Genomic DNA, 11,942 nt, shown 5'->3' with positions numbered 1-11,942 from the left:
AAGAGTTGGTACTTTTATTATTACTTTTTTTTATATTTTTTAACTGCATGTCATTATTTAATTATTATTATTATTTAATTGTGGAGGTCCGGGGTCGGCAAGCCGTATAGCCGCCGGTCGACGCGGAACTCAGTAAAAATAATGTTTTCGGTGGTTCTCAATTAATGATAAAGCAGAACAAGTAGAATTAAGGATTAATAGTATTTGGAATCAAACTGACATTGTCAATTTCCTATAAAAAATTATTTTAACAGGTCGAAACATTTGAGATGTTTTGTACATCCTGGCACGTAAAATGTCAGTGGTTAATGAGTAGCAGCCATACATTACGAAAATATATAACACCAAGGTGTAGACTCAAAATATTTGGCCGACCCGAAATTTTGACCCACCAGCCGCCACTGAAAGGTACCATGATAAGATACTTTCTTTTTTTTAATAGATCCACCAGTTACAAATGATAAGGAACATTTTTTTTGCGTAGATGAAACAAAATTCGTTCTAACTAATCATAAGGCATGTTTTTTAGGATCTTTTTTTAATTTTTTCAGTTGTTATTAACAAATTTGAAATGTTGCGTTAATTTTTTTGAGGTGTGTATAACAAGTATAATATATTATGTAATATCTAAAAACTTACACATTTGAAAGATAAAGTACTTAATTATTTTTCTACTTACAATCTACTTTCAATAAATTAAGATATAGGTACAATAAATATTTCATTTAAAGAGTTTTTAATTTTTTTAATTACACAAAGTAGGTATACTATCCTCAAACATATTTGGCGTTTATGACTTCACACCAATTTGACTCCCATTATAATTCAATAGGCCGTCACAACCGGATGTCTTAAACCCGCTCACCGATACCTACCTGAAAAGACCTTTTCTGGTAAAAGCACAGGGCAGGACTGAGTTTTGCATTTACCGACAACTGCGCCTTTCGAGTTTTTTATTTTAAGTAAAAACAAAGTAACTTTGTACTCAATCATTTTTTATTACAGCACAACTATTTACTTATTAACTACTACTGCTTATTTATTGATCGAAATAGTCACTGTCATCATCACTCGACTCTTCTAAATTAATAATTAACGGTGTTATCAACCGTGCCCTGTACTGGTCTTCTTCTTTTGTGGAATGTCGTACACAATTGGCCCACATTTCGGCAGTTATTTTGGAAGCTTCTTCCCTAATTATGTCAATTGTTGCACTACTAAATTTTGGTGCCGTATTATTCCTTCTTATATTATTTTTCATTTGCGACCAGAGTAGTTCGATGGGGTTAAATATACAATGGTACGGCGGAAGTCTAATCACCCTAGATCCACGATCTCGCGCCATAGCATCTATTTTATATTGTTTCTCAAATTTTCGAGTGTGTAACACTTCTAATAATTGTGTCTTTGTGTAATTTTCTTCAAAGTATAAATCATGTTCTGTAAGGAAATTTTGAAATTTGAAAATTTTAACAAACAAAATAACTCTGAGTCCGGTCCTTCGCGTCTCGACCGTCCCTGGCACGTCGAAAAGGTCTTTTCAGGTAGGTATCGGTGAGCGGGTTTAAGACATCCGGTTGTGACGGCCTATTGAATTATAATGGGAGTCAAATTGGTGTGAAGTCATAAACGCCAAATATGTTTGAGGATAGTATAAGTATCATTAAATGAATGTATTGAAAATATGTAAATGTTATTAAATGCAATCTATTAACTAATAAATAATCCAAAATTTTCAAAATTCAAGGTAATATTCACAGATATTCACGGTTGATTGCATTACAGTACGTATGGATGAGCGCTGCGCGCCCACTGCCCTCTATCTCAAAAACGATTGAGTGTATCAAAAAATGTTTCAAATAAAATTTGTCCCAAATTTTGTGCTCTACAATTATGATACTAGATGTTAACATTATTGGAGCAATAGAAACCGAGATAATCGCAAAAAACTGTTTTTCTTGACCTTTGACCTTGAATAACTTACGAAGCAGACACGAGATTTTATGAGCCTTTTGAGACAACTTTTAGAACGCTAAAATGAAGGTATATACGAAAACTCAGCTTATTATCTTTCATTCCGAGGTTGATCGCTAATTTGACTGGACTATTACCGAAATTTCGAAGTTAATCGCAGCAAATTGTAAAATTTGCTACTTCATAAAAAAATTTCACTCTATACGAAATAAGTTTTTTTATAAATATATTCAAACTCTACCTTACCTAACTACAGACTTTGATCTTCGTCTCGCGCCAGTCTTTGGCACTGGTAGATGTGAACTGCTGCTGGTTTTTCGAATCATTTTCTCAAAAACGAACACGTTTTTACAATGATTGTTTTAAAATTACTTTGTGGTCAAATGTCACTTACACCACCATTGTCAACCAATAGAAACTTGCTGATTTGCGTCGGCGCACTATGACTGATTGTCATTAATGGTTCGATGTATACAGGATGTTTTTGAAATAGACTACCCAAAAAAGCAGGTAATTGGTGATGATAAATAGAACAAATTGACAAAAAATACTTCATATAAAAGTTTTTTCGTTTTCGAGATAAAATTAATGGAATATTCGGTTAAAATTTCCAGTACGCCACTGTATTAAAGGTAATTCAAAATGCAATGTAAATTGTTTGTAAATTCACAGTTCATGTTAGGATTTTAATCGTTAACTGGTGTTAACACAATTTAACAGACATTTACTAGGAGATTTCACAAAATTCACTTAGTCAGGATAACACTCTTTGTTTACAAAGTTATGAATGAGGTTTCTGGATGCATGCACTTCCCTTAGGCAGTTATCATCGTCAGTGGCGTAACTACCGGTGTTCCACGTGTTCGGCGGAACACGGGCCCGCTGCTTCAAGGGGCCCGGTCCGGTCACACGAACATTTTTTTATTAGATTTTTTTTATATTATTGCTCAAATTACATCCTGAAATAAAAAATTCGAAAATGTGCTGTAATCCCAGGATCGATGGTTGATTGCTATTTACGAATTTTTTGCTGCAAAGGGCGGCATCTCAATATCATAGACTCAATAAACTCGGGTTTTAGCCACCGGCACCGGCGGTCGAAAATGCACCAGCATCTGTTTGTAATAAACCTGTCGCAGTGTCACAATCCCATTGTAGCAAATCTAACACCCCATGTAGTAAATTACCAATCTTTATCCGACAAAAGTATGACTAGGTAATTTATAATGCAAGACAACAAAATACTTAAATTTTGTCCTCAGTTCTACAGTGAAACTTCATCCTGTAATAAAACGTGAAAAAAAAATCAGTTTCAGTTGTGTTTTATGAAAATTTTCGTATTTTCAAAACTATTTTAATTTTGTATTTGTGGTGCTTTTTTGGAATAATAAAATATATCTGACGTATGTTACAACTAATTTTTTAAGTAGAAAAAAACTGGACTGGGAAATTATTACAGAATTACCTACCTGTACTAGTGTCACTGAAATTATCACAGCATGTTTCACTTTTCTTACAATACCTCTTTCGGTGGTTTCAGCGGAAAGATCTTTTTCGAAATTAAAAATGACTAAGAATTTTTTAAGAAACAATTAGCCAATGCAGATTATCTTCATTGAATCTCTCAAATGGAAATCAAATTGCTAGAAGCTTGGATGTGTCAAATTTTGTATCAACTTGTGCCCATTGAAAAGCAAGAAGAAAACAATTTTGAGATTAAAAAAAAATTGGCATTTTATTTATACTTCTACACTTACTTATATTATAAAGTTGAAGAGTTTGTTTGGTTGAACGCGCCAATCTCAGAAACTACCGGTTTGAATTCAAAAAATCTTTTTGTGTTGGAAAGTTCGTTTATCGAGGAAGGTTATACGCTATATAACATCACCCTATGATTAATAGGAGCGGAGCAGCAATGAAAAATATCGGAAAAACGGGAAAATTATTCGTCCTTTGATAGCTTCCGTTGCTTACGCTGCTTATTAAACGGTTAAAGTTACATAAAAATCATGTATGATGGAATTGTTCCCTTCTAAAAGTCTAAAAAAAAGTCCGCGACAGCATACGTCAATCTTTTAAGGTCGACTCAGTATAACCTTTTTTATGGTAATGAATTTTTTTCTAAAATAATCTAATATAAAATTCTGGTGTCACAGTGTTTGTAACCAAACTCCTCCGAAACGCCTTGACCGATTTTTACGAAATTTTTTGTGTATATTCGGTAGGTCTAGTAAACTATTTTTTAAACCCCTAAGTGATAAGGGTGACCCACCAAACTTTTTTTATTTTGTAGACATTTTTTATTTTTATTTTTTTAAGATTTGGCATCAAAAAATACATATAACCCTAAATTTTGACCCTTCCACCACCAACCCCCATTTTTTAATAACGATATGAGTATCTTTGCTTTCATCCACAGATGCGCAATAGGGTTGCAAGATGGCCATTGAATATAATCATTGTCGTACGATAAATTTTTATGTATTTATTCTAATTTAATTTTTTATTTAACTATGTACCAAAATATTCACTAGAAATACCAAAACAACGTTTGGCGGGTCGGCTAGTTTCTAATATTGTATATATTTTAATTATATGTCTTCAGGTAATTATTGTATTTTATTTTTTTAATTCAATGTTTCAGGTAGAATGATTTTAATAAAACGTTAGCGCTAATTGCAATCTACTCATTTTTTACTCATTATACTCGTATTTTTAAATATTTTTATTTCGCTGTTCATTAGGGGCCCCACAGTGTTGTAGAACACAGGCCCGCAGTTTGATTGTTACGCCACTGATCATCGTTATCATCACATCACCGAGGCATTTCCTCGCAACGTTAAAGATTGAGTACATCACCGAGACCTATTCTCTCGCAACGTGGAAAATTACATGACCGACCAGTTCCTCGCAACGTTAAAGATTACATCACCGAGGTATTTCTTCGCAACGTTAAAAATTACATCATCGAGACCATTGTCTCGCAACGCTAAAATTTACATCACCGGGACGCTTATTCCTCGCAACGCTGGATATCTTTGCGTTTATTTATCATGTGTTCTGTTTGGGGTAAACAGTTAACTATATAAATTCTCAAAATAAATTGTTTTAACTAACCAATCACTTGGATCAAGGCAGCATTTAACGCAATATAAATTCTTGATTTGAATCGTTGATAACGTGTTGTAAATATTATTTTATTTATTTTCATGTAAATTTGTTAGCTTTGTAATTTTTCACCTCATACAATATTTTTAACCTCAGTTATTTTCTTGGTTGTATAATTTTAATTGAACGTAAATTTCCTCACCTAATATTTTTATTTGCACAAATTTATTTCACACTAGATCTTTTGTTTTCATAAATCTTTGCTAGTTTTTTCTGTATGTAAATATTTTGTTGATGAATGTTTCTATCATATAAATTGTCTGATCTCCAATTTTTAATCTCAGATAAGAATTATTTGTTGTTTAAAATTCCACAAGATTGTATGGCGAATTTAAATGTTGTTTATTGCTCTTTTTAAACTTTAACACTTGTTCAATTGTCGTTTAACATCACAGTCATAAGAATTGAACATATAAATGAATTGAGGTTAAATAACACAGAAACACGTGGCGGAAACGGAGTGCGCGGTTCCTAGTCGAGCTGGCGAGATTTATCGCGCCATCTGCACAAAAGATGCAGGTTAGAATAGAATTCAGGAATTGCTTGCGATAGATTGAATCACTATCGTGGGGGAGAACAGTCCCGATCGGTAGCCCCAAACTCCGCCCCCTATGAATATTTTTGTTGTACTCTAGAACGAAATTAACATAGTCGATTGCCACACTCTTATAGTGTTCTGATGCCGCTACCGCTGCATAGTTTTTTTATTAAAATTTTGTGCTCTTGTTGACTGCTATAATTTTAAATTTGCCGCCACACGTCTGTAATAACTTGTGTATTTGCATCAAGTTACTTTACTTCAAATTTTGCTTTGTTTTTATTAAATTTGTGATTTTCAAATAGTTGCATTGATTCAGAACGTTTAATTTGATTTCATTTAAATTTCATCCAAAGTTCGATAAGTTTTTTTTTTGGAACTGAAAAGCGATTGCGCACGCATCTTTTTTTTTTTTCTTTTTTTGTTAATGGAGGAATAAATGATTTTGTGTCCTCCATAAATTTTGTGTTTTATTTAGCGGTACTTTTCCAACCTTGGGATCCACCATTTGCATCTGAACGCATCCCGCCATTTTTCAAAAACACAACGTAGGGCTCCATTTTGTCAACACCCAAGGTCAAATTTTGAATTATTGAATTTTTCGCGGGCTTTCAATTTTAAATTTGTTGCTAGGTTTTTATGCTGTGGTGTTCCAAGCAGGTGGTTAGAGGTGATTCTTTTTATCGTTAAAAAAATGAGACTTTCTCAATCCGATTCCTTAAGGATGCCAAAGACCTTCATTAACTTTTGGTAACGTATTTCAAAACATCCTGTATTTATAAAATATAACTATAAAAAATTTTAGAAAATTCGTTGATCAGTTGTTACCACCTGATAAATGGCAAAATTATTTAAAGCATGACCGGAATAAAATGCCAAATGACACCCGTTTTTAATGCAAATTAATAAAACTATTAATTGTTGTAATAATTTAGAACGTAATATTCTAATAGGAAAATGTACGTCTGAAAAAAAACAACTGTTTTTATCTTGTGCTACTGCAAATACCATCTACCTGGCTGTTGATCCTTCGAAAAAAAATTAACCCGCCCCTGTCTAGACGCAACAAAACACCTGTTAATCGTCCCGAACTTTCCCGAAGTATTGATCGGGACAGAAAATGGTGAAAATTTACACGAGGGTTGTCATGTATGTCCTTGAAAAAAGTAATTCTGCAAAAATTATGGATTTACAAAGAAAAACACAATTTTCTCGTGCAGTGAATACGAAAATATCGCTAAAATGAAACTTATTGATAAATCAATCGATAAGGAGAGGCAAGGGTGAGTACATCCCAAAAAACTCAACAATTCTCGTATTTGAGGTTATGTCAAACATATTGCAAAAAATGCTTGAAATGAACCCTTTTTTGTGGTATTTCAGGTATGTGACCCTTGTCCCTGAAGAACCTGAGGACATGTGGCACGCGTACAATCTCATATCGGAAGGAGATGCTGTACGCAGTACCACAGTCCGAAAAGTTCAAACTGAATCTTCAACAGGATCATCCACTTCAAGCCGAGTTCGAACCATGCTGACGATTGCAGTTGAAGCCATAGATTTTGATACTCAAGCATGCATGCTAAGACTCAAGGGGAAGAACATTGAGGAAAACCAATATGTGAAGGTTGGTTTCATTTTCACTCATCCTTTTTTTTTTAATAATGTTTCAAATAGATGGGGGCTTACCACACTCTAGATTTAGAATTGAACCGCAAATTCCGACTAAGCAAACACGAATGGGACTCAGTATCACTCGACAGAGTCGAAATGGCCTGCGATCCCACTAAAAGTGCGGATGTAGCGGCTGTGATCATGCAAGACGGGCTGGCCCAAATTTGCTTAATCACATCTAGCATGACACTTGTGAGAGCAAAAATTGAAGCATCCATACCAAGAAAGAGGAAAAATTTCATCCAACAACATGAGAAAGCTTTAGCAAAGTTCTATGACAATATTATACAAGGAATTTTGAGACATATTGATTTTGATATTGTTAAATGTGTTCTGATAGCGTCACCAGGCTTCGTTCGTGACCAATTTTATGAATACATGTTTCAAATGGCTGTTAAAACAGACAACAAAATTTTGCTCGAGAACAAGTCCAAGTTTATGCTTATTCACTCATCAACTGGGTTCAAGCATTCTTTGAAAGAGATTTTACAAGATCCCGCTGTAGTAAGCAAGATTTCGGATACTAAAGCTGCTAGTGAGGTAAAAGCGCTGGAAAATTTTTATACCACTTTGCAGTGTGAACCGGATAAGGCTTTCTATGGAAAAAAGCATGTGGAAAAAGCGAATGAAGCGCAGGCGATTGAGACTCTTCTGATTTCTGACAATTTATTCAGGTATTGTTAATAACTGTCTGTACAATTTTTATAATTTGGAATTTTAGATGTAAAGATGTGAATCTGCGTAAGGAATACGTGAATCTGGTTGACTCAGTGAAAGAATTCGGTGGTGATGTGAAAATTTTCTCAAGTTTGCATATATCAGGGGAACGTAAGTTTAAATATTTTTGTTGAATAGTGAGTGATTTTGTGTTTTAGAATTAGAACAATTGACGGGCGTAGCAGCAATTCTCCGTTTTCCGATGCCAGAACTTGATGAAGATGATGATGAAAGCGATGGAGATTAAAACAGCCAAAATAAAGTTAACGCCATTTAATTATATCACAAATAAAAAGTTCTACTTTAGATGTTAACGTGTTTTAAATTATTTTGTTATTATGAAATAGGGAATTTGTTGTATATTTTAATTGTTATATGTGAATATGCGTCAGGTTCTAGTAAATGCAGTCTTCATTCGTATGTATTATAAAGTGTATATTTTAAAACAACCATATTCCTATTTATTGTATAACTTAAAACCATAAAATTATTTTATGTACTTTATAAAAAAATTTCGTTGCAACACATCAAGTGGTTTGTTTTTCCACCTTCTTTTTCTTTTTCCGTTCTTCCTTTTGTTTCTCTTCGTGTAGTCGCCGTTTTTTCCTCAGCAGCCAAATTTCCTTTGCTCTTTGTTGGCGTCCAGCCATCATACTCTTGTACAGTTTTCTATGTTTGTTCTTAACTAGTTTCTCTCTGAGTTTGTACTCTTGTCTTTCTTGTTTGCTCTTCTCCCACGGGACTTCTTTGTAAACTTCGCCAGGTGTTACTTTCAGTTTTTTCTTTTTAGTACTTTCACCTTCCTCCTCCTCCTCTTCATCTTCTGTGTCTTCTTCATCCTCATCTACTTTCTCAGAATCTTCCGCTTCTAATTTCTCGTCTTCCTGCTCTTCTTCCTCAGATTCATCATCCGTTTCCTGTTTCTTATGCAACTCTTCCAGTGCTTCCGGATCATACAACGCTTTTTCTTCTGGAGGAATATACTGCTGATCCCTACTTTTATCAATAAATGGTGATAAATGCGGCGGCAAAACCTCCCCCATGAAATATTTATTAACAGGAAGGAGCTGACGGGCATTCACGCTATCAAAAACCCACTGAGGTTGAATATAATATCTTGAAATAAACTGTTTGTCCATAGACGGTCTATCAGCAATTTGATGCGTAACGGATTCGTCATTTTCATCAAACGACGCCCCCACAAAAAGTAACTTATCCCACGAAACTTCGCCCCCAAAGCAACGTATAATAAAAACCAAAGGCTCCCTTGGAACTTCACGATTTATAAAGAACTTCAACCCCTTGAACAAACCTTTCAAATTTTTAATTTTTTCCGCTTCAATTTTAGCTTCTTCGATTTTCTCTGGTGTGTCTTCCGTACTAAAAGTGTCAATTTCAACTTCTTCTTCCTCTTCGCCACTACTCGTTTTTGAAACTGGGAAATTTAAAGCCGCCACGCGTTCCGAGACAAAAACCTCTTCATCAACAATTGATTTCTCGTCATCGTTTTGACTAACAACGGAAAACTTCGGCGGATAAAATAAATTCAAAGAGTGATAAAGTCGAAAATTGATGAATCCTAACATCACTGTGTAAAATTCAACAAAAGTCGACATTAGTTTAAAATCAACTTCAGCTCGACTTTGCGGCTCGAATGAGAAATGATGTGGAACGATCCACGTGATGGTCTCACCTTTAATCTCCGCTTGATAATAGTAGCCTTTGATTGAAACAAAGACTTTGCGTAACGCTTTAGCTTCAATCACTGCGTGTAAAAATTCAATAGTTAGTCTTCGACACAGAGCGCTTTGATCTCGGGGGACGTGCGCAATCGAAGGGAACGTACTGAACAGAAAACAGAGTGTTAAACAGTCGTCCAAGTCGCGTAAAGCGTCCAAAAATGTCGGGTATCGCTCCTTCACTATATGATCCAACTTCAACGTCGGATGATTATTTAGATATTTTTTCAAAGATTCGAAGTCTTTAACAGCGCGAGCTCGGCCTACTTTCTTGTTGAAAATTTTGTAGTCGCGGAGTCTCCAAATGATGGGCTCGTGCATGAGGAATTGGATGTCTTTGACGTGGTAGAGGGTTTTGATTCCGGCTTGGCCTTTTTGCGCCCTTTTTCTGTTACGAGGCTCGCGGGGGTAGATTCCCTTCAGGATACATAGTCTTCGGAAGTCGTTAAGGGAGAGTTGGAGTTTCTTAAGGGCGGCTTTTCTGGTCATGAAGTGGGCGCCTTCGCCTGACGCATACTAAAAATAATCGTTTTTAAGCTGTGATGTGTACAACAATTATTGGGGGTTGATTTACCTTCTTTTTCCTTTTTGCAACCATTTTTCGTAGCTTATTCAATCGCAAAAATAGGAACACGTGAACTTGAGGTTAAATTACCTCGGTTAAAAACGTCAACGTGCTCCACTACCAACTTAACTGAAAAGGACCAATCACAAAACAGCTCAAGAGTGCTAACATTGCTGCCAACCCAAAATCATGTCGATTTTTATGAAAATCAATTAATATTTGGAATTAAATACCCGCATTCCACTAAAATTTTAAAGAAAAATTGCACGTTTTTCAAAAATCAGTGTTTGATGTTTATATATATGTATGTAAAAAACTAATTTTTTAATTTTCGGTATAGGCAACTAATAATACTCCTGTGTCTCAATAGGTTATTCGGTTAACATAATTATTTAAGTGGGATTTATAAACTTGCTGTTGACGTTGAAGTTCCCATTGCAGTTGCTGTTCCCGATGGTTTAAGTTTCTTCTCGAAATAAGTCTACACATATATTAAAAAAAAAAGGCAAAATGTATATATTGTGAAGATCATTGTTTATTCGTCGTGAGCCAAGAAGGCGGAGCTTAACTGCAAAATTCTTATTTATCTACGCGAAAAAACATGTTTTTGAGTGTTGTGTTGTTCAAAAAATACTACGTATGTTAAGAAAAAAATAAAGCCAAAGATTAGGCCTCACTCATACCCACCCCGATCTAAATAGTAATGAAGTTTTCATTCGTTGGCAGACCTGCAAAATCCTTATTTTTTTATAAAAATTTACCATTTCAAACGTGTTTTAAGTTTTTAAGAATAAAACAATCATCACAATTGAGATGGGGTGGGTGGGCGGGGTTTATATTTTGCCCTTTTTTCTTAATATATAAATATTCTTTGAACAAGACGATACTCAAAAACATGTTTTTATTTTCTTGTGAATAAATAAGTATTTTGCAATTAAGCTCCGCCCCCTTGATTTATGGCGAATAAAAAAAATCATCAAAATTGTGGTTTGGCGGGTGGGCGGGCTTACATTTTGCCTTTTTGTTTAAATTTGTGTAGACTTCTTTTCACAACATGAAACTCAAAACTTATTTAAAATGGAAAATTTGTATTTATAAGGAAATTTCGCTCCGCTCCATAATTGCAAAATCCATTCCATTTCCTTACAAAAATGAACCATTTTAACCATGTTCGAAGTTTCTTGTAGTGAAAAGATGGCTATGTATCTTAAGAAAAAAAAATGACAAAACATAAGCCCCACCCACCCGCCCTATCTCAATTGTGATGATTTTTTTTTATTCGTCGTAAACCGAGGGACGAAGCTAAATTGTAAAATCGTTATTTTTCTACGAGAAATTGCCATGGGAAATATGTTCGTAAATAATCGTATTATACAAAGAATACTGAATGTATGTATTACTTAAAAAAGAAAACCAAAAGAGAAGCCCCACCCATCCGTCTCAATTTCAATCGTGATGAATTTTTCATTCGTTATCAGACCGAGGGGCGGAGCGTAATTGCACAATCCATATTCCCCTACGCAAATTTACCATTTTAAACATGTTTTAAGTTTCTTGTTGTGAAAAG

The 11,942-nt window shown here is 34.6% G+C and overlaps 2 protein-coding genes across 2 annotated transcripts; one reads left to right on the top strand and one right to left on the bottom strand.

Moving 5' to 3' along the window:
• Positions 1 to 6,780: 6,780 nt before the first annotated feature.
• LOC135140881 (protein pelota) lies at positions 6,781 to 8,598 on the top strand. The gene is made up of 5 exons (XM_064071618.1): positions 6,781 to 6,963; positions 7,064 to 7,307; positions 7,358 to 8,028; positions 8,076 to 8,182; positions 8,230 to 8,598. Exons 1-5 carry the CDS (start codon positions 6,923 to 6,925, stop codon positions 8,316 to 8,318), a joined length of 1,152 nt encoding a protein of 383 aa, XP_063927688.1. The 5' UTR covers positions 6,781 to 6,922; the 3' UTR covers positions 8,319 to 8,598.
• Positions 8,486 to 10,494, bottom strand: LOC135140874 (pescadillo homolog). Its single transcript, XM_064071607.1, has 2 exons — positions 10,385 to 10,494; positions 8,486 to 10,326 (listed from the first exon to the last, which is right to left on the bottom strand). The coding sequence occupies exons 1-2, from the start codon at positions 10,406 to 10,408 to the stop codon at positions 8,599 to 8,601; spliced, it is 1,752 nt and encodes a 583-aa protein (XP_063927677.1). The 5' UTR covers positions 10,409 to 10,494; the 3' UTR covers positions 8,486 to 8,598.
• Positions 10,495 to 11,942: the final 1,448 nt, after the last annotated feature.

Source organism: Zophobas morio, unplaced genomic scaffold (genome assembly GCF_036711695.1).
Source record: "Zophobas morio isolate AGI-343-1 ecotype UQ-CSIRO unplaced genomic scaffold, CSIRO_AGI_Zmor_V1 ptg000004l, whole genome shotgun sequence".
Lineage (NCBI taxonomy): Eukaryota > Metazoa > Arthropoda > Insecta > Coleoptera > Tenebrionidae > Zophobas > Zophobas morio.
Note: the sequence above shows the minus strand (reverse complement) of the source record. Positions and strands in the feature narration are given on the sequence as shown.

Bases quoted from the DNA above. Each gene is read 5' to 3' on its own strand.
- LOC135140881 (XM_064071618.1), top strand. From the start codon at position 6,923: ATGAAACTTATTGATAAATCAATCGATAAGGAGAGGCAAGG. The intron at 6,964-7,063 runs GTGAGTACATCC...GTGGTATTTCAG, and splicing joins ATCGATAAGGAGAGGCAAGG to GTATGTGACCCTTGTCCCTG. The intron at 8,029-8,075 runs GTATTGTTAATA...TTGGAATTTTAG, and splicing joins ATTTCTGACAATTTATTCAG to ATGTAAAGATGTGAATCTGC.
- LOC135140874 (XM_064071607.1), bottom strand. From the start codon at position 10,408: ATGGTTGCAAAAAGGAAAAAGAAG. The intron at 10,327-10,384 runs GTAAATCAACCC...GATTATTTTTAG, and splicing joins TTGCAAAAAGGAAAAAGAAG to TATGCGTCAGGCGAAGGCGC.